Raw genomic sequence first — 22,687 nt, forward strand, 5'->3', positions numbered from 1 at the left:
TAAAGCTGAACGATTTTTTTTTTCCTTGCGGGCTGATCTTTTTGTAATATTGAATGAAATTCTAGAAACTTCTTGACCTGCCCGCCTGGATTCTTCTTGATGAAGATCTCCGAATATTCTTCTACCAAACCCCAGAGGATTCTGAGCGGATCCCACTAGCACTACGGAGACTGAGGCCACCCACCCGGAAAGTGTGAGTAACCATGGTAACTGAAAATTCCATAAGCCATGAATTTCCTCACTATCGTCAGCGTGTACACTGCTTTTTTTTGGCTGCAATTGCAATATATTATTATATATACTACTATAGATTATCTGGTCATTAACCTGGTATCGTTATTAGTGGGAGCTAGTGGTGTGCAAAGTGGCACTTCCCTAATGACTACACTTCAAATGTACTTCATTGGCCGTAAAGCACTTTGGAGTATTCTGAGGTTGTGAAAGGCACTATATAAATGCAAGGTCTTTCTTTCTGTACAGTCTCCACTGGCACTGGCAGGCATTGTGAGAACCCACCTGCTCTTCAAATTGTGTCATGGGATCTTTTATCTCCACCTGAGAGGGCAGACAGGGCCGTGGTTTAACGTTTCATCCAAAAAACAGCACCTCCGACAGTGCAGCACCCCCTCGGTACTGCACTGCGAGTGTCAGCCTAGATTATTGCGCTCAAGTCCTGGAGTGAAGGTGGAGATAAATCAGAGGAGTAGTCAGTGAATTTTAAAACAGTTCAAAAACATGCGCTATTGTATTTTACCAAAACGCCAGTGTGAGAGAATGGAAGAGGAAAACAAATAGATAAACAAATGAGTGGCGCAGTGGTTAGCACCGCAGCCTCACAGCTTCAGCGACCCAGGTTCAGTTCTGGGTGCAGCCTGTGCGGAGTTTGCAAGTTCTCCCTGTGACCACGTGGGTTTCTGCCGGGTGCTCCGGTTTCCTCCTACAGTCAAAGCCTTGCAGGTTGATAGGTAAATTGGCCATTGTAAATTGCCCCTAGTGTAGGTAGGTGGTAGGAGAACAGTGGGAATGTAGGTTTAGTATAAATGGGTGGTTGTTGGTCGGCACAGACTTGGTGGGCCGAAGGGCCTGATTCAGTGCTGTATCTCTAAATAGAATAAATAATTCTGATATGTGGAAAAATTTGATACATTTGCATCTATGGAGCACTTGCAATTGGTGTCACTCCTCATTTGTTAAGTTCATTTTTTTTGTTCAATGAATTGATCTTACCTTAATTATGTTATTACTAATAATTCCCCATTTATTACTTAGCAAATCCCAAATTGGAAAGGAAGATGTTAATGGAAAAGCAGAAGCTGCTCAGGCAGAGGTAGGTATTGCTGAAAGATTCAAATTAATGCAACATATCAGCTGGTCCAAGCATGAGATTGTTCCATCCTTGGTGTTCCAGTAACTGTTTTTTTCCTCATTTCTCTCCGAACTTCATTCTGCCTCTTCTCACCATTGCTGGAGCGCAGTTCCACAGCTGCTGTCGTTATCCTTCATGTGAAGATCCTAGGTTATTGGACCATAGGGTGCATCACAGTGATTGCCCAAAATCGGCAGTCACACACACACACACACACACACACACACACACACACACACACACACACACACACACACACACACACACACACACACACACACACACACGAATACATACATACAGGCAGGCATGCATACATTGAATACATATACACACACTTACAGGCATACGCACATATACACACATCGGTTTTAATGCCTCTCTCTATGACTTTGGCTCCATTTTTATCTCCACTATCTTTGTCCACCTGCCTGCCAGCGTGCCAAGATCAAACATGGTTGCCAACAAATGGCCAGGAACAATCATGGTGGCCGACATTCTCAACTATCTTCTTTGAAAGCAGGCAAAATAACAATAGGGATCATAAGATTTGATTTTTTCCAGCCTTTATCAGGAAAACGTTTAGATTTGGGAACACTGAACCCAAAGCCACTTACTGTTCAATGAACTGCAAAATGAGTAATTAGGGAGATTGGGTTATAATGAAGAGTGGATTTTGATTGTGTTAAAGAAGTCTGTCATATTGAAGCAAACATCTGATTTTTTTTTAATTATTAAAAACGTTCCTAATAAGTTTAGGTACCAACTTCCCTTTTCAACTCTCCACAATGTTCAACTGAAACAAATTGGAAACAAGCACACAGTCTGGTTTCAGAACGCAGAATTGTACACGTCGGAAAATCCTACTGTCTGCTTGGACTGGGATCAGCTGTTCTTTGTAGTTGCTGTGTATTTAACCAGCAATGGATGCACATATGTAAACTCAATTGCCAAACGGAGTTGTATAATGAAAGAAGAGGTTAAAGGTTAAGCCCGTCAATTGAGCAGCCATTTGGCAATTGTTGTACATTCAGAGCCCACCTGCGCTATCGAGGCACCCATTGGGGCACTTGAATTTGAGCCGTGACTTCCTTAAAGGGGCCCTGTCCCTACTTAGCTACAGTTTTGCAGGCAGTGTTGGCCATGTGATACTCAGAGGTGTCTGAAAGGAAGCCGTTGGCTAGGATTTTCTGTACTTATTAGCAGTTATGTTCCTCAATGGGTGGAAAAGCCAGACAAGAGCAGAAGTGGAAATCCCCACCTGTGAGCAAAATGTTTGCTCCATAACAGCCAACCCTGACCTTGAGGAGTTCTTGGCGGCTTGGCTTGAAGGCTCCTCGTGCTGGTGGATTTATGGGTGTGACTGACACCCGGTTGTACAAAAAGAAACCGACTGTTGAACCATCTCAATGATTGAGTAAGCACCACAACAAACTACAGCTGAAGCTGAAGGCATAGCTGCTAATGGTGGGGTAAAGGAAGGGAAGATGCACAAGAGGCACAGTCAGAAAAGTGGACAGTTTGGGTTGGTAGGGCTGGAAAACGTTACAGAGGTAGGAAGGGCTGACACTATCTATCAATCTCTGCTGGTTGCACCTCAAGTGTCCAGTTCCAATTATTACAATGTAAGTGCTATGGATCTGCATCACATCTTGGTTTATGGCGCTGTTCCTTAGTGCTGACACCTCTGTTTTTTTCGCACTCCCCCCCCGCCCCCCACCCCCCTCAGGCTCTGTATGACTTTACTGGGGCCGATGACTTGGACTTGACATTCAAAGCTGGTGACATTATCTATCTGCTAAAAAGAGTCAATGACGAGTGGCTGGAGGTAAGTCTAATTCAACTAGTCAGGGAAATTCTAATGTGTTCTCATGTATATTGGCGTAATAATAGAGTATTAAGATAGACATTTGCTGCATGTGTTTTTCTTAAAGGAGCTGCACAATGCTGTGTGTCTACCTTTTGTTGGGGACTGTGGGATAGTTTTAGGTTTAGGCCTTTGCTGTGTCATGGATAAGATAGATAGATAGACAGAAAGACAGACAGACCAAAAGGTGCTGTAGCTTTATGGTCATTGTCCCCTCTATATAAACCATCCTAGTTGTAATGCTATGTCAATCCAGCTACTGACTGTTTCAGAATCTGTTTCCCACCTCCTTCTGGAATTTGTCTTTGCAAAGCAGGTGTGGAAAGAGATGCAGTGGTTTTTGTCAAAGTTCATCCCGAGCAGCTCCGTAACACAGGAGTCTGTGCTCTACCGTCTGTTCCCAGGGATGTATACTGAGTTAAATATCAACTGCTGCTGGAGGACCATCAATTTGGTGAAAGACGTTCTTTAGTCTGACAGAAACTTGCCTGTCTTCCACAGCAAAGAGTTGTCCACGACCGAGTGTTGCAGACTGGCACATTCCAAGGTCCAGGACTACGTGCTGAGGGACGCACTAAAGCTTGGGGCAGACGCCGCAAAGGCTCAATGGGGAAAGACCACTGTGTAAGGTCCTCCCACCAAAGTGAACTGAGGGCCTGGAACCCGTGTAAAACCCCTTGGGCTGTATACACCAAAGTGTTTGTTGCTATGTAATACCAATGTACATTGCATCTAAAATGGAATGGCAAGAATTGTGAGGCACCTCATGTTTCTGTATTGAAGAAACCTTATCTCTCTTGTACTCTCCGAAATGTGAAATTTTAACTGTTTTGAACTGTTTTGTAATGTACGTTTGCAAATTTTGATGAATAAAGTATATTTTTGGGAAAAAAAAGAGCTGAAGAAATCAGCTCCAGACAGTGGGAGGCAGAGTCAGGCGGTGACATTTCTGCAAAACATTGCCAAGACCCAGTTGGCTGCAGGCCATGACTTCTCAGAGAGTCATAGAGTCATTTACAGCACAGAAGGGGGCCATTCGGCCCATCGAGTCTATGTCGGCTCTCTGTCGAGAAATGCAGTCAGTTCCATTACCCCTTCACTATCCCCAAAGCCCTGCAAGTTTATTTCCCTCAAATGCCCATCCAATTTTGTTTTGAAATCATTGTCTCCACTTCCACCGTTCTCTTGGGCAGCGAGTTCCAGGTCATTACCACCCGCTGCGTACAAAAAGTTCTTCCTCACATTTCCCTGCATCTCTTGCCCAAAACCTTAAATCTGTATCGCCTAGTCCTTGTACCATCAGCTAATGGGAGCAGTTGTTCTTTGTCTACCTTATCCAAACTTGTCAGAATCTCTTGTACACCTTGTCATGAAGACCCCCACCTGCCAAGAATGAGGCATATTAATTTGTCATATGAACATTCATTTTTAAACTGTTTCTGGACTGAAGAAATGACTTGTTTTACAAGACAGCACCAGACACGTGGCTGGAAGAACATTTGCATGCTAAGAGATAGTGCTTAGAGAGACAAAGAACTACTCCCTGGTCCAATTAACCCAAATGGATTTTGATCACCAGACATTGAAGGCGTAAGGAAGCTCACATTCCAGGGTCTGCTGAGATGGTAGAATCCACAAGTGCAGAAGTGGTTAAACCAGCTGGTCAGATGACTAACGGTCTGGTTCAGGCTTTTTGAACTAGACACAGACACAGACTGACGTTTGTAACTACACCTGGATCAAGACAGCCTCTCTCTTGACTGGCTCTCTCTCGCTTTCTCACAAGCCTCCGGACCCACTGAAGTCACGTAATCCTCAAGAGAGAAAAGAATCCTACATCGAAACAAGTTAAAGTGTGCACTGGCCCCAATGAACAGCAAGACTTACCGGCAACCGAAGACTCAACATCAACCTCAAAGGACAGGAAATAGAAACCCATCTATTGCCTCAAACTTTTCCCCTTTATTCTCTTCTACTATTTCTGTCTCTGTCTGCGTGTATGCTTATCGCGTGGTCGCGTCACATATTCGTAGTCATTAACCAGATTAGAGTTTAAGATTAATAGACCTCCACCTTTCTTGTTTAACTCTAAGAAAACCTGTCTGAATTGATTTCTTTGCCTCACAATTGGAAAGTGCTGAACAAGGATTCACTGAGCTAAAACATGGTGTTTTTAAAATTAAACCCTGTTACGGTTAGACCAGGCAAAGGCTGAGAGGGAACCCCTAGACCCCTTCTCACCAGGTCGTAACGACCTCCATCAAATCTCCCCTCGATCTCCTTTGCTCTAAGGAGAACAACCCCAGCTTGTCCAACTTAACCTTGTAGCTAAAATCCCTCATCCCTGGAATCATTCTGATTGGATTATCCAACCATAATCACTACAACAACAACAACACTACTGGCTCATTGCCATAGAAATTCAGGACTAATGATTATATATTACATTATTGATCATAAAGAGTTTTGATGGAGTAAATAAGGAAAAACTGTTTCCACTGGCAGAAAGATCTGTAACCAGAGATTTAACATATTTGGCAAAAAAAAACCAGAGGTGAGATGATGAGAAATACTTTTATGCTGCAAGTTGTTATGATCTGGAATGCACTGCCTGAAAGAGTGGTGAAAGCAGCTTCAATATTAACTTTCAAAAGACAATTTGCTATATACTTGTAAAAAGGATATTAGCAGGGCTGTGGGGAAAGAGCAGGAGAATGGGACTAGTTGGATAGTTCTTTTCAAAGAGCCAGCACAGGCATGGATGGGTCAAATGGCCTCTTTGTGTGCTGCCTCAATCTGTAATACACAAACTTAGCATCCACAGTGGGGATCGGTGTAGGGCCACGAGCTTCAGTGGAAGTAATGCTTTCGATATCAGGTTTCCCTGGGTTTTGAACAGGTAGAATGACTGATGCTCTCGGAATATGCTAAATTCCACAGTGTAGTTTTTTCTGGCCCATGCAAAATTGGATGGGACTGAATTGGGCAGGCCAGTTTCCTATGTGCCTGGGCAGAAGAAAGCTAATGCCACCAGAAGTTCTAGGGTTCGACTTCAGGTCAGTCGTTTCAGTGAGCTCCTAGTTTACATTAGACATGCCATTGGGAGCTCACCAGAAATGGGGGAAGTCAAATTGCATATTAGCAGCACTTCCAACCAATGAAGTACTTTTGAAGTCACAACTGTAATGTAGGAAACGCTGCAATCAATTTGCGCACAGCAAGCTCCTCTGGATGTATTTTTTTTAGTGATGTTGGCATAAGGATAAATATTGATCAGGAGATTCACCTGGAGAAATCCCCTGCTGTTCTTAGAAAAGTGCCACGGGATCTTTTACATCTACCTGAGAGGGCAGACGGAGCCTCAGTTTAATGTGTCATCTGAAAGACGGATTATGGGTAGAGAGCTGGCGTAAATTATCTCTACTGTACTTCTGATATATTATGCACAGTTGATGCGGCGGCAAGAATGAAACTCCCTCAAATGCCTGGTGTCTACCCCATAATGTGTAGGTTTTAATTATTAACACTGATAAGAATTTTCATTAGCGCAAAACAAACTTCAGAAATCAGGATCTCACCTCCCTCATCTGGGTTTGCATTTAGCAATGCTGCGCAAGCCTATGGGGTTCCAGCTTGACGGTTCTGACCTGGTAGCTTTACAATAAATCATCTTAGTGCTGGTCGTAATTGTTTAGTGCTGGAGCAATTGAACGTTTTCATTTCAGGCACCTGGTATCAGCATCAGATCTCCCGGGTCAATTATAGCACAACTCGGCGGAGAGTAAAATTGTGTTCCAACATCAGAAGAGCACCCACTTGTGCTGTAGTGTGATATTTCATCCATTCCCCAGGCCAGCCGTCTATGATTTGAGTCAGCGTGACAATTTGTGCCAGCTTTGTGTAGTAAGGAGTTATTTACAGGCAAATGAGACGGAGAACATATTCACCCCAAAGCTTTGGGCGAGATTTCAACCTGGGCCCCAGAGATAAAAACAAACGCAAAAAATACTGCAGATGCTGAAAGAGGTAAAAGGTTGGCACAGCAACTTGCATTTATATAGCGCCTTTAATGTAGTAAAACATCCCAAGGTACTTCATTGGAGTGTTATGGATCATAATATGACAATGAGCTACATAAGGAGATATTAGGACAGATGATCAAAAGCCTGGTCAAAGCGGTAGGTTTTAAGGAGTGCCTTAAATGAGGAGAGAGAACAGGATTTTGTGTGAGTTCGGAAATGGACAGCACAGTTTTGGATGAGCTTAAGTTTATTGCCTCTTGTTCTGTTCCCCAGAATGTTAATCCTACTGAAAGAGTGAATCTGTGACAGAAGGTTGTCTCTCTATCTTTCTTTAATTTCTCAATAGCCCTTTCTTCTCTTGCTTCGCTGTTTTTCCATTCCATCAAATCTTGTCCTTCAATTACCACCCAAATCCCCACTTGTTTCAAAAGATAACAAAGGTATATTTTGAAAAGCTGGATGTCATGCTCTCGAGATATATACAGTGACCAGATGGCGGCCAGCTGTATTAAAATAACATCGTCAACAGATGTTCTCAGTGCAAAATCTGACTCTGACAGGAGGAGACTTTGTATTCAGCAAAGAAAATGCATGGGCTCTTTCCTCTAATAGGGTAGCTCCCAGCTGTAGCAGGTTTATCACAAAGCCAAAAAATGGCTGTCAATGTTATATAAGAACATAAGAAATAGGAGCAGATGTAGGCCATTCGGCCACTCAAGCCTGCTCCGCCATTCAATAAGATCATGGCTGATCCGATCGTGGCCTTAATTCCACTTTCTTGCCTGCCCTCTATAACCCTTGACTCCCTTTTAAATTAAAATAAATACTGGCCAAGACCCCAGGGATAACTCCCCTGCTCTTCTCTGAAATAGTGCCATGGGATCTGTTACATCCAGATGGGGCTTCAGTTTAACGTCTCATCTAAAATTCAGCATCTCCGACAGTGCAGCACTCCCCCAATACTGCACTGAAGTGACATGTGTCTGAAATCCTCAAACCCGCGGGTCTTATCCATCAAGGGTCAGCAGTCAGCTCTGCTTCAGTAATAACAGCAAGTCTAACAAGCCACAAAGTGGTCTCCTTCACTGTGTTTAGATAACTAGAGTGGCTCAGTGAGATGTTGAATTGCATCGACTGCATATTTTAAAATCATAAGGCAGGATGGAATGAGAAGAGGCCTTTTGAGCCATTGAACCAGTTTCTCCCAAAGAATTAGCCTTATCATAGGAGGGACTCGGGTGTATTGGTACAAAGAACATCGAAAGTTAGCATGCAGGTACAGCAAGCTATTAAGAAGGCAAATGGCATGTTGGCCTTTATTTCAAGGGGATTGGAGCACAAGAATTAATGGTCTTGCTACAATTGTACAAGGTTTTGGTGAGCAGTTTTGGTCTCCATATTTGAGGAAAGATATACTTGGAGGTGGTACAGTGAAGGTTCACTAGTTTGGTCCCTGGGATGAGAAGGTTGCCCTATGATGAGAGGCTGACTAAATTGGGCCTAGATTCTCTGAGGTTATATTCTCGGGATGGTTCCCCGAGCAGACCGTCAAGGTCATTTGGCGGAATGCCTCATCACCAGAACTTTCAAACAAGCACCAAGATGTAGCTTGTCTGGTGGTGAGAAGGGCCCTCCCCGTCAGATCCTTTATGCACGCCCGAAGTCTAGCCCCCTCCGCACAATGCCCCCGTGGTGGCTGTGCTGCGGAAGAGACGGTTGCCCACCTCCTCCTGGAATGTGTCTTTGCAAAGCAGGTGTGGTAAGAGATGCAGTGGTTTTTGTCGAGGTTCATCCCAAGCAGCTCTGTAACACAGGAGTCTGTGCTCTACGGGCTGTTCCCAGGGACGCACACCGAGACAAACATCAACTGCTGCTGGAGGACTATCAATTCGGCGAAAGACGCCCTTTGGTCTGCCTGAAACTTGCTGGTCTTCCAGCGCAAATAGTTGTCCACGACCGAATGTTGCAGGCTGGCACATTCCAAGGTCCAGGACTACGTGCTGAGGGACGCACTAAAGCTTGGGGCAGCCGCAGCAAAGGCTCAATGGGGAAAGACCACTGTGTAAGGTCCCCCCACCAAGCTGAACTGAGGGGCTGGATCCACGGGAAACCCCTCGAACTGTATCGGGAAAATTTTGTGTGCTGTAAATGTAAAAATGTATATGGCATGACAATGAAATGGAAGGGTTGTGAGGCAACTCATGATTGTATAGAAGGAAACTGATCACCTTTGCACTGTTTGTATTTTTTGACTTGATGCTGTTTTAAACTGTTTGGGAATGTCATTTTTACAGATTTTTATGAATAAAGTATATTTTGGAAATAAAAAAAAAATATTCTCTGAGGTTTAGAAGAATGAGAGGTGATCTCATTGAAACATTCGGAAGGAGCTTAACAGGGTAAACCCTGAGAGGTTGTTTCCCCTGACTGGGGAATCTAGAACACAGGGGTAGTCTCAGCATAAGGGGCCAATCATTTACAACTGAGATGAGGAGAAATATCCTCACTCAAAAGGGTTGTGAATCTTTGGAATTCTCTACCCTAGAGGGTTGTGGATACTCCATCGCTGAATATGTTTAAGGCTGAGATAGACAGACGTTTGGTCTCTCAGGGTTTGGGGAGCGGTGGGAAAGTGGAGTTGAAGCTAAGGATCAGCCATGATCGTATTAATGGCGGAGCAGGTTGGACAGGCCATATGGTCTACTCCTGCACTCCTGCTCCTATTTCCTATTTTCGTCTGTACCCCATCCCACTGTGTCCCTCCAGTCTGCCATTTTACATCTGCCAGATGACAAGTGATCAGGGGTTGACTTTGACTGTGTATTGATAGCATAAAACAGTTGATAATGGATCGGCAGCCCCCTTTACATATCCTCCATTTTTACTTCCATTGATTTCAAGAGACGTAAAACAAATTTTAGCCAAAACACAATGTCTAGATCACATGTCATATGGAAGATGTATTTATGTTTTCTTTCTCATAAGAACATTAGAACATAAGAAACCGGAGCAGGAGGAGGCCATTCGGCCCTTCGAGTCTGCTCTGCCATTCAACAAGATCATGGCTGATCTACCTGATGCCACCTTCCCATACTATCCCCATAAATCCCTTAATTCCTTTAGTACCCAAAAATCTACAATCTCTGTTTTGAATATACTCAATGACTGAGCATCCACAGCTCTTGGGGATAGTAAATTCCAAAGCTTCACAACCTTTTGAGTGAGGGCACTTCTATTCATCTCAGTCCCAAATTGCCAACCCCTTATTCTGAGATTGTGACCCAAGTTCTAGACTCCCCCATTCTCTCTCTCTTTCTCTCTCTGCCTTTCCTTTCTCTCTGTGTCTTTCCTAGCCTTACATCCTTCCTCTTCATTTTTCCCTTTCATCCATTTCTTCTTTTCCTCACGTCCATTCTGCGGTCCTTTTATGATGACAATTCTTTATGTTTTAATGCCAAACAATTATTTTGCTTTTCCCTCCACTGCTCCCTGAAATTAGGGCAGTCTCTGTAACAACATAGGAATTTTCCCAAAATCTTTCGTGAGGATTATTAAAGATTTATCACAAGAAACCCCAAATGGGAATAAAGAAGGACATGCAGTTGCTCACAGGCTCCGATGCATCTACCATGATGTCCATTGTTGCGAGATCAGGTACGTGGTTGCCCAACCAAATGTTAGTAGAAGAAACAACACCAAATATAAGGTGTTTAATGCCGTTAAATGTCCCAAGGATCATTCACAAGCAGCTCAGGTACTATCTAAGGGGCTTAGTTTTAACTTTTTCTCACTGAAATGAATGGTCACCTCAGTATCTAACTGCAGATGGTTTTCAACATCCTTTTAATTGAAACCTAAAAGGGGTAATTCCTGAGCTGACCTTCACTCTAAAGCTGTGCCTGTAATAATATCAAATGACTCAAGTAATAAGTCCCAAATTCTTTAATAATGGCTCAATGTGGTGTGGAGCTGAGCTACAAGAACCAGGAAGGCCCTGATTTGTTTCCCAATCTGTGTTGATTTGGCTGATTTCATTGACAGCAATAAAGATGATGTTTGTGTCGATTGCTGGAAAAGTAGCAAAATCAGTCCCTCTTTACTGTTGGAAGTCGACCTTGGGTGAGAATTGGATTGGGTGTAGCTGGGTGCCTGTCACGGTTAGGTAGTTTGCATAGTCAGTAGAGAAGTGAACGGCCTCTTGTGAAGAGAGGTCACGTGGGTTAGGTGTTCATCAGCACTTCCGAGTTAGGAGGTCGGGACAGGGGTCTTTTTTTTTTTAAAGTTGCGTTGAAATTTACCTCAGCATAATTAATGCAAGACTGCATTGGTCACCCATTTGAGTCACTCTCAACAATCACAGGTCACAGGTTCACAGCTTTGGGATGGCCTTGTTCCCTCGCGACCACCAGCTGATAGCAGGCAACTAACTTCTGGTGGTCATCTACAATGCTTTACACTCACATGTATGTTTAATGGGAATCAGGGGTTCGTTTCTGGCAGTCAGGAGTGACACTAAGTACTGGAGTGGTATTAAGCCAACTCAGAGTAGGCTTGAGGCCTTTCTGAATATTTGAAGTATTTTCTTGGTGTCTCAGTCCAACAATGAAGAACTCCAGCTGTGAGCGACTGAGGGCAAGATTGTGTTAATTAATTTATTTGCATGTTCTTAAGAGGCCCAATTCTTTTTGCTTTGGGCTCAATTCTTAGCTTCACCTCCAGAAACGATTGGACATTTTGCGGATGATTTTTTGGTTCCTGTAGACAATGAATGTAAATATACAGAGCTCGGGAAAGACCTAGGCTTATTTGTCTGTATAGTAAGGCCTCAAGCCTGCTGAGCAGGAATAAGCCCTCAGGACAGACATGGTAAAGAGTGAAGTTTGAAATTAATGTATACTTAATCTAATTGAGGTATAATGTATAATGCAACCATAACAGCAGCTATTACTGAAATAATTCAATAGCAACTGTGTTAGCAATATAGTTATTCAGCTTCTCACTGTCTTTTCCCCTGTTGCAGGAATGTATCTCTGAAGGATGGTGTCCCTCTGCAACCAGATTACGCAGAACTTTTATCTTTGATGAGGTATTATGTGTATAGGCGAAAAGGCAGTAGTAAACATTCTCCTTTTACATTTTTTTGTTATTGGTTAGGTTTTTCCTTTGCTTTTGGCTTCACCTTTTGGATCTATTTCAATGCGATGACGATGTGTTCAAGAGCTGTATAGGCATCTCTGTGGTGGCTACTCTAATTGACTGACAGGCAGGGGGGTACAATGGAATCTCATCCAATAAGAGGCAGTCACGTCCAAGTGGTTCTCTTCCCCTTCCCCAAGGTTAAACATGCGGAGTTCCATCTTGTTTTCCAGCCAACGGACCACAGACTCAATAGATGCCAACCATCTGGCTTTTGCATTGGATTTCAGTTTTTCCATCTCTTAGCTGCACTGTTCATGTGGGAGCCACTGAAAGAACTTATTGTTGGTCGCTCCATATAAACACAAGGGGTGAATTATGTTTATATGGACCCTCCCACCTGAGGCTTGTCAAACCTCCAGGATGGTCCTGATCTCTCCAGGAACTGAAGATTAATCTCCAGGGCACTGCAGAGAGCAATCTTGGAGAAAAATCACATTTTAAAAGAAATAGTTTTTAAAAATTTTCTTGAACACTTTCTCTTATTAGTTATAAAAAGCATCACAGATGGAGATTTTTAAAAAGGTCCCTTTGATTGAAGTATCCAGTCAAATAATGAAGAGGCCGTTCACTTCTCTACTGACTATGCAAAGGCTCTGTGCCACTAGGATTGGTGGCAGATGGGAGGTCCTGTGATAAAATCTCCACGAATTCGTTCCACAAAAGTCAGGAACTCTACTCCCCCCGCACCAAGAAGAGTAAATGGAATCTGTTAGCAACGATGGGCTGAATGTTTGCTTTGGGGGCTCTAAACAGGAGCCGGGACTGTATCCAGGTCCTGAACCTGCCCCCGCTCCCAGAGGGGCAAGCAGTCACTTGTTAGAATTATGACCGGGGTGCGCCCCCCCCCCCCCCCCCGCCCAACCCCCTTAATTGGCATGGAGACAGGTTCCTGGTCCAATTAAGAGCAGCGGGCGGGCTCTCAAAGCTGGAGGGCCAATCGGAATCCTTCCAGCTTCAGGGAAGCACTCGGCTGCAGTTAAAGGTAAGTAGCTGAGAGGGCTGTTCAACTTAGAGGCCACTTGTTTAAAAATTTAATTAAAAATTGGAAAAGCAGCCAGGCCACCACTAATGTGTGTGGGGGTGGGGGGGTGGGGGTTGTCTGTGGAGTCCCTATACAGGGCAGCTAATGGCAGCACCTCCACCCAGCCAGACAGAGAGGGCCTTTGGCCTGACTGGTGCATTGGACCCCCGGTCTGCCGCTGGGTGCACTTAAACTGCCCCCCAATCATTTTGGGGAAAATGGTGGCTGCCCGCCATTCCTGAGCAAGGAATTCCTCCTAACCTCTCTCTTAGTGAATCACGAACGCAGCATTCCGATTAGGATTCATTTCATGTGGGATCCGAACGGAGGAGACTTTCATACTCTTGGTCTCGGCTGGGATCAAACATAAGAGTTGGAAGAGGTTGCTTTCCGACTCACTGTACCGCATAATTCCGCCCCAACATTTTAATTCCCCTCTTTGTGTTTTTCTTCCTCTAATTGTGCCTGTATCTCATTTTCACTTCCTGCTTACATTCTTGGCTCATGCCATGCCCTGAGGTGCCATGTATCTCAGTCAAGGGGTTGGGCTGCCAGTCGTGTTCTTCACTGGCAGTGATTGCTATCTAGAAAGCTCTGTAGGGAAGTGAGCAAGTGATTGCTATCTTGAAAGCTCTGCAGGGAAGTGGGCATGTATCAAAATGCTCTTCAGTTGCTTTCAAGGAATGCAGAAGAGGAGCAAACTATTTTCCTTCCTGCATAGCAAATCCAGGAATCCTGCTCTGTGCCTTGCCCCTGACGAGCTGGCAGAAGTTGGGACCTCAACAGGCAGAGAATTGTTGCCACAAGCCAGTCTGTGGTACAGTATGTTGACAGGGGAGACGGTGGTGTAGGGGTAATGTCACTAGACTAGTCTTCCAGAGGCCTGGGCTAATGCCCTGGGGACATGGGTTTAAATCCCACCGCGGCAGCTAGTGGAATTTAAATTCGATTCATTAATAACAATCTGGAATTGAAAGCTAGTCTCAGTAATGGTGCCATGAAACTATCATCGACTGTTGTATAAACCCATCTGGTTCACAAATATCCTTTAGGGAAGGAAATCTGCCGTCCTTACCCGGTCTGGCCTACATGTGACTCCAGACCCACAGCAACGTGGTTGACTCTTAACTGCCCACTGAATTGGCCCAGCAAGTTACTCAATTCAAGGGCAATTAGGGATGGGCAGCAAATGCCAGCCTGGCCAGTGATACCCACATCCCATGACAAAATGAAAAAAAAAACACACCAAAATGTTGTGCCAGTTTGAAACCCAACCTTGTGCTGTCCCTTTTAGCAATAGGGAACAGATAAATTTTTTGCCCAACTGACAACAAATCCTTCAGTCTAAGGATTGTAAATCTTTAGAATTCTCTACCCCAAAGGGCTCTGGATACTGAGTTGTTGAATTTAATCAAGGCTAAAATCAATTGATTTTTGGACTTTTAGGGAATCAAGGGATTTGGGAATCGGGTGTGAATGAGGAGTTGAGGTCAAAGTTCAGCCACTATCTTACTGAATGGCGGAGCAGGTTCGAGGGGCTGTATCATCCACTCCTGCTCCTATTCCTTATGTTTTTAAGGTGTCAGACTTACCTGCTATCGGCCAGAGTGGCAGTCCAGATGTTACAATGACCTCTGTGGTCTGTGCTGAGGAGTAACTTAGGCCTCCCATGCGAATTGAGAACAGAAAATGCTTGAAAACACTAAGCAGGTCAGGTGGCATCTGTGGAGGGGAAACAAAGATAACTGCCGGAATTTTACCACCCCCGCCCCCACCCCAGGAGCAGGCAGGAGGCAGGGGGGATGGGCATAAAAATGAGTGGGAAGCGGGGGGCGCTGTTCTCTCCCCCCACTCAGTGGTGGGGGAGGTGGCAAATGGCCCACATCCCCCAGGCCAATTGAGGTCCTTAAATAGCCAATTAATTGCCACTTAAGGGCCTTCTCCTGCCGCCACTGGATACCTTACCAGAGGCGGATGGGCACTTCAGCTCCTTGCGGGCTGGGAGGTGCCCTCCTGATCGGACACTGTGTGCCCCATGGAGCCCCCCTCCCCCAGCAGCACAGGCTGCCCCCGCTAAAGCCACTCCCTCTGCTTTAGACTCCAATCCCCACCCCCCTCGTCAGGGCCCAGCCGATTGGCCCGATCCCACTTACCAATTCCGAGGGCAACGCCCATCGTAGCTCCTCTCGCTGGCTGCAGTCCCAGCAGTGGCCACCGCTCCCAGTGGTGCTGCTGGGACTGAAGAGCTGCTGGCCCTCTAATTGGCTGGCAGCTCTTGGAGGTGGGACTTCTTGCCTTAGAGGGGCTCAAGTCCCAAGCAAGGCCAATTGGGGGCCACTGCCTCAACATAAAATTCCGGCCAAAATTTCAGGCCAACGACTTCTCATCAGAACTCGTCATTAATATCACTGATCGTTGTCTCGAGGCTTTTCCTGGGAAATAGTGCAGGCAGGACTGGACCCAGTCATGATATCCCGATGATTGAATAGGTTGTTGACATTTGCCGTCTAGAGTCACATAAATAATACTAGAGGGTGGCTCACATCTAGTTCAGTAAAGAAAGGGACGGGGGGATTAATGAGTCTGGTGTGTTGCATATTAAAATTTCAATAGTTGACAAGCATGTCATATTTGGACGAGAATCATAATATTGAATGTTTTGAAAAGGAAGTTAATTTTCTCCATTGGAATTCCAGACTTGGATTAGGAAATGTTTATGTTGAGTGTGTTGTATAGCCAACAAGAGTGGCCTCTTTCCCTTGGTCATTATTATATGTGTGATGTGGTTCAGCATTTCAATGTTTGGAATTAATTTTCCTGCTGCAATTTAGTGGAATGCACTTAAATTTGGGCACCAAGCAGAATAACAAGAAAGGGCTGAAATGAGTTGAAACGTGGCTGGTTGAGACCAGATCAGGGTTTGCCTTTAGGACTGTGCAATTATATGGGGACCCCGAGCCAGTAAGGGGCCCAGTGATCAGTTTAAATGTCAACTTTCTGGGAAAATATAGGAGCCACAAACTGAACCTTTGCAAGGCAAACACCGCCCGTGACCTGGTGGGCTTATCAGTGAGTTGTTCAACTGGATGCCATAATGGGGAGATGGAGGGGTTGCGTTCTGGAAGAGTGAGCTCAACTTGGTTAATAGAGCTTGAGACCTTGAGACGAGGAAAGGCATCTCATAGAATTGGCCCTGGTTTGAAGCACAGAAGGAGCTTGCACAAGGGTACCAACAAAAGGTTACTGATTTTCCTCAGCCCAATGCACATTCCAGTAACTTCCTTTCAGCATGTTTGTTAGATCTATGTTTAAATGTCTGCATTCCTGAGACAGAGTCCCAACTAATAATGGTGGGAAGGGAATGATAAGTAGGTCAAAAGCAACAAAAAAAATGAGTTCCAAACACAATGGATGACTTCATGTTTCTATGACTATGACAATGTTTCTGTAGCATAGTGGCAACTAAGAACTCTCACTCGCATTCTTTAGACTAAAAGCAGTTGTGTTTTCTTGATGTTCCAGGACTGAGTTTGGGAACGAGGCCATTGCCCTTAATTACCGTGACCCAGAGGGAGATATGGTACGCATTATAGACGACATGGATGTTGAATTGATGGCGTTGGAGGCCAAAGGTCAATCGAAGATCAAATGGCCGGATTTTGCCCCATGGGAACTGCATGTGACAAGGAAGGATGATCTATCAGTGTACAACACTAATCCATGAAGTTGTTCCTGTAAGAACATGTAATGGGTGTATGCTAGCAAGGGACCTTTGTATTGGTTTGTTCTCAGTGACCTACTAATTTGGAAAAAATATTATTTGGGCTGCTCCCTTTTCGTTTAAAATGTTTAATTCTCCCTCACCCACATTCTTGCTCAGCTTCATTTGGCCCCACTAACCAATGAAAATGGAATGTGTTTGGCGGGATCAATCACTTGGATTATCACCAAAGCTGCTCTATGATTGATAGCTAGTGTCTGTTCTGGCACCGCCTGTGATTACTGTGATCACATCTGATGATCTGGATATATGTCTAGAGGGAGTGGTACACATGGCCTGGTTTTTAGCCTCTAGGCAAGTTTTGTGTGGAGATTGGGGGCTTGTTGTGAGGTTGGGAAAATAGGAGGAACAGTTTTCCTGAATGTCCTGCAGAATTTAAATGCAAGGCTCCTTTAAGCTCCAGCTCACAAGTGCCCATTGACAGGCTGGAGGCATGTCAGGTGGAAAGCCTGCTTCACAGGGCCGAAGTCTAAGGGAACAGGTAGAAAGGGGAGTGAGAGAGATCATGGGGTGTCCTGATCATGGGAGGGTTACCAGATCGGTGGGGTTTCCATGGGGCTCCCCACAGCAAAGGAGTCTGATAGTAGTCTGGAGAGTCCTGGTCATTGGAGAGAGCCCCAAGATGGTCGGGGGCTGTGGGGGAGGGTGGAGGTTTGGTAGTAGTCAGGGTTGGGTAGTGGGCAAGTAGCAGAAAGATGATGGAGAAGGCAGGGTGTGGATGTTTACAGGATAGCTGCTGCTCTTGGCCCACAAGCAGTGCTGTAAAGGCACATACCTCATGGATCCATCCCCTCTCGCTTTCATTAAGCAGCTAAGTTCTCCTTGTACCGCCTCCATGAAAACTGGAAGTAGGTGGTTTTGAGATTTCTTTGCATTTTAGCCTCCAACATGATACCAACCCACCAGTTTTTTAGAAATTAAGATTCAGCTCCAAGTTTCCCCGGCCTTGCCTCAGAACTCAGATCCTTCTAACATTAATGATCAGCTTGTGACTGTTCTCCAGCATTTGGAAATCTCCCTTGTGCCTTGGAACTGGACAGGACACTCACTGTAACATTGGTTCAGCATGACTTACTTTGATTTGTACACTACTGTTTAAGATATATAGGTGAGCATTTTAATTCCTCCATTGACTTTTACTCTGAGGTATTGTAGCCCAGTGGTTATGTTATTGGACAAGTAATCCAGAAGGCTGGGCTAATGAGCCATGAAACATGAGTTCAAATCCCATCACAGGAGCTGGGGAATTCAAGTTGAAATTAAAAGCTAATATTGGAAAATGATGACCATAAAAGTTAAAGATTGTTGTAAAAGCTCATCTGGTTCACAAATGTCCTTTAGGGAAGGAAATTTGCTGTCCTTACCTGGTCTGGCCTACAGGTGATTCCAGACCCCCTGCAATGTGGTTGACTCTTAACTGCCCTCTGAAATGGCCTTGCAACCATTCAGTTATATTCAAGAATTCAGCACACCAGCACCTTCTAAGGGCAATTAGGGATGACCGATAAATACTGGTCTTACCAGTGATGCTCGCATCATATGAATAAATAAAGATGCCTGGATGCATTGAGTTTACTAAGACCCCTGGAGCTCTCTCAATTTCATCTTCAGCTATTGCAACATTCCAGAGACTATGGGGGTAACTAACTTTGGGAAACAGTGTAAGATGGACAATATTGAATTGGCCACCTTTCAGACACCCCGTCTGATCTTCCTTTCCAATGTGGCTAATGCAATATCACAAATTGTACATTAAAGTTCTCCCCTGTATGTTACCCTTTGTTTTACTTTGTGTGTAGTACTCTAAGTCAAATTTCAACCCTTAGTCCAACCCACTTGCATACTTTGTACAATTCATTTTGTTTTTCCCAAGTTGCCTTCGCAGAAGGAAACATCCCATCTAATTTGGTATCATTTGACCACTTTGCATTCCGTGAGAGTATTTTTTTGTTATTTAATTCTTAACATGTTTGCCCAATCAGGACACGAGATGGTCAGAGCCATTTCCCAGATTTCCTGCTCTTCCTCTGGAAATGTTGAGAATCAGAGATATGATAACGCCTGCCTTTTCAGCAGTAGCATTTGTGGATCTCAAACAATCTAGACTAGCAGTAAATATTTACATACAGAATGATGGTTGGCAGGGTGAGTTCCAATGCTGCAATAGTATCAAGGGATTTCACTGTCCATAACTGTGGCCCGAACTCTGGGAATAAATTTATTTTAATTGAGAAACCTAGAGGAAGGGTAATGGCCATGGCACAAGAAAGCAAAGTTGAGTACTTGAATGAGTAAATAGACTCATAGAATCATGGCATTACTGAAGGGTTACCACAGAGGAGGCCATTTGGCCTGTCGAGCTGGTGCTGGCTCTCTGCAAGAGAAATTTAGCTAGCCCACTACCCCTCTCCCTTTTCCCGACAGCTCTGTATTTTTTCTTCTCCTGCAGATGCTGTTGTTTTTGAAATTGTTTTTGAAAACCACGATTAAATCTGCCTTCACCACCCTTTCAGAAAGTGCTATCCAGATCGTAAACACTCACTGCGTAAAAAAGTTTTCCTCATGTCGCCATTGGTTCTTTTGCCAATAGATGTAAATCAGCCATGATCTCATTGAATGGAACAGGCTCAAGGGGCTGAATGGCCTCCTCCTGTTCCTATGTTCCTAAGTACTACTGTTACTCAGCACTGAATCTATTTCCTCGTCTATATAATAAATATCTTACGCATACTTCCTGTAACATTTTTCTCTGTCACACTTTGTTAACAACACCACAATTTTATAAAACAGCACTCTGACTCGCTGTGAGCAATGCCATAGAAGATCTGCTAGTATTTATTATAAAATGATAAAATAAACATTAATTGTAATCAAGTTGATGGAATTCTTGTGTTTCCCATTATTCTCAACGTCAAAATAGACACATTCAAAATGATACTTTCAGTGATCAAAAAGTAGATTGCCAAAGAAGTATTGTGTTCCTAGATAGAAGAATAAAGAACTTTCATTTATATAGTGCCTTTCACGGCCTCAGGAAATCCCAAAATGCTACATGGCAATGAAATACTCTTTGAGTGTAATCACTGTTGTAATGTATGGAAACATAGGAGCCAGATAGGGAAGAGCAAGGTCTCACATGCAACAATGAGGTGGATATCTAGATGATCTGTTTCAGGAATGTTGATTAAGCAATAGACGTTGGGCCCGGCACTGGGAGAACCTCCCTGTTCTTCTTTGAAAAGGACCATGGCAGCTTGTACATCCATCTGAGAGGGCAGACAGGGCCTCAGTCTAACATTGCATTGGAAAGACAGCAGCTCGCTCAGTGATACATTGAAGTGTCACCTTAGATTATGTGCTTGAGTCTCTGGAGTGGAGTTTCAACCTTTTAGCACAGAGTTGTGAGTTCAGTCACTGATCCCACACTGATACCCACAGGTGATATATTTGCAAGGGTTCTTAAATTAACATTTTTTTCCTGCGAATGCTTCCTGTTGTTTTTGAAATTGTTTGCTACCTCCGCCACCCTTTCAGAAAATGCTTTCGTAAACACACACTGTGTAAAAAACTTTTCCTCATGTCACCATTGGTTCTTTTGCTGATAGATATAGATTGGCCATAGAGTATAGAGTCATACAGCACAGAAACAGGCCCTTCGACCCATCGTGTCTGTGCCGGCCATCAAGCACCTACCTATTCTAATCCCATTTTCCAGCACTTGGCCCATAGCCTTGTACGCTGTGATGTTTCAAGTGCTCATCTAAATACTTCTTAAATGTTGTGAGGGTTCCTGCCTCTACCACTTCTTCAGGCAGTGTGTTCCAGATTCCAACCACCCACTGGGTGAAAAAAAATGTCCTCAAATCTCCTCTAAACCTCCTGCCCCTTACCTTAAATCTATGCCCTGGTTATTGACCCCCTCCGCTAAGGGAAAAGGTTTCTTCCTATTTAATCTATCAATGCCTCTCATAATTTCGTATACCTCAATCATGTCCCCCCTCAGCCTTCTCTGCTCCAAGGAAAACAACCCTAGCCTTTTCAGTCTCTCTTCATAGCTGAAACGCTCCAGCCCAGGCAACATCTTGGTGAATCTCTTCTGCACCCTCTCCAGATCTCATTGAATGGAACAGGCTCAAGGGGCTGAATGGCCTCCTCCTATTCCTATGTTCCTATGGGCCAATTTCATCCCAATTCCTACTGGGCAAGAACCCAGAGCAAAGAGACCAAGATGGCTGCAGTGAGACAAGGAGACATTACATTGTGCAGTAGAGGTGCAGTCCTGAGGTTTGTGCTTAAGGTGCATTGTTGCATTGGAACAGGAATTTTACTCTGCATCTGACCTTCATACTGGAGCTGGGTGTGCCTGAGTGCAAAAATGAAAGTTGCCCCATTCCCATCACTGACAACCTTGATGAACACGAATTCACCCAATTAAGTTCTTCTTCCAATCTTCCACATATGAAGGGGAGGACAATAAATCATAACTGTGCTTGGAAACCCCAACGACCAGAATGATGCAATAACAACCAAATATTTGATTGAAGCAGATGTGCAGTTGTAAAACTCCATTTACAATGGGGCTCATTTTCTTCATAATCCATCTTTGCAGCAGCTCTTGGTTAGAAAGAAAATGAAAAATTGCATTTAGATAGTACCTTTCACAGCCTCAGGATGCTCCAAAGTGATTTCTTGCCAATTAAGTACTTTTGAAGTACTGCTGCAATGTAGGAAATATGGCAGCCAATTCATGCACAGCAAGATCCCACAAGCAACAATATGATAACAACCAGAAACTCTGATTTGGTGAAGTTGATTGAGAGATCATTATTGGCCAGCACACAGGGGAGAACTCATCTGCACTTCTTCAAAATAGTGCTGTGGGAACTTTTACCTCTGAGAGGGCAGACAGGGCCTCAGTTTAATGTCTCATTTGAAAGACAGCACCTCCAACAGTGCAACACTCCCTCAGTACTGCACTGGTGTGTCAGCCTAGATTTTTGCGCTTAAGTCCTGGACGGGACCTAAACCAACAACCAGCTGTGAAGAGGTTAACAATATTGCCTTAATGGCCTTTGTCAATTGTTAACAGCTCTACTTCCCAGCAACAGGTCCCAGCTTAGTGGATGGTTGAAAATCAGGTTCTGGCTTCAGGATATTTATGAGTTTGCTATTGCATTATCCCTATCAGCAGTCACACAGAGCTAGTCCCAATGGCAGTAGTCACCAACAACCTCCTTTGGAACTGAGCTCCTTGACCCTGATCACATGCAGCACAGAAGCTGTCAACCTCTCTAGCCTGGATCCCACCCTCCACGTCAGGCCAACCTCTTGCCTAAGACCGCTGAGAGTTATTGTCTTGAAGGTCAATGGTCCAAGGCTTCCCAATCACCTTAAGCACTTCAATTGCAAAGCAAAGAAACATGCCAAGTTA

General features: G+C 44.3%; 1 protein-coding gene across 2 annotated transcripts in view; it reads left to right on the plus strand.

Annotated features, from left to right (window-relative positions):
* ncf4 (neutrophil cytosolic factor 4) overlaps window positions 1–20,130 on the plus strand; it is a 39,528-nt gene extending 19,398 nt beyond the window's left edge. Inside the window, exons 5-10 of one of the 2 annotated variants that reach the window (XM_068019573.1) lie at window positions 66–193; window positions 1,270–1,327; window positions 3,096–3,194; window positions 10,755–10,909; window positions 12,276–12,341; window positions 16,998–20,130. In XM_068019573.1, coding sequence (XP_067875674.1) covers window positions 66–193; window positions 1,270–1,327; window positions 3,096–3,194; window positions 10,755–10,909; window positions 12,276–12,341; window positions 16,998–17,199 — 708 coding nt within the window. In that variant the 3' untranslated portion in view covers window positions 17,200–20,130. Of the gene's footprint in view, window positions 1–65; window positions 194–1,269; window positions 1,328–3,095; window positions 3,195–3,734; window positions 3,995–10,754; window positions 10,910–12,275; window positions 12,342–16,997 lie in introns of those variants that run through there. The other variant, XM_068019574.1, reaches the window with a different exon arrangement.
* Window positions 20,131–22,687: the final 2,557 nt, after the last annotated feature.

The sequence above is a fragment of the Heterodontus francisci genome, chromosome 41 (assembly GCF_036365525.1).
Source record: "Heterodontus francisci isolate sHetFra1 chromosome 41, sHetFra1.hap1, whole genome shotgun sequence".
Lineage (NCBI taxonomy): Eukaryota > Metazoa > Chordata > Chondrichthyes > Heterodontiformes > Heterodontidae > Heterodontus > Heterodontus francisci.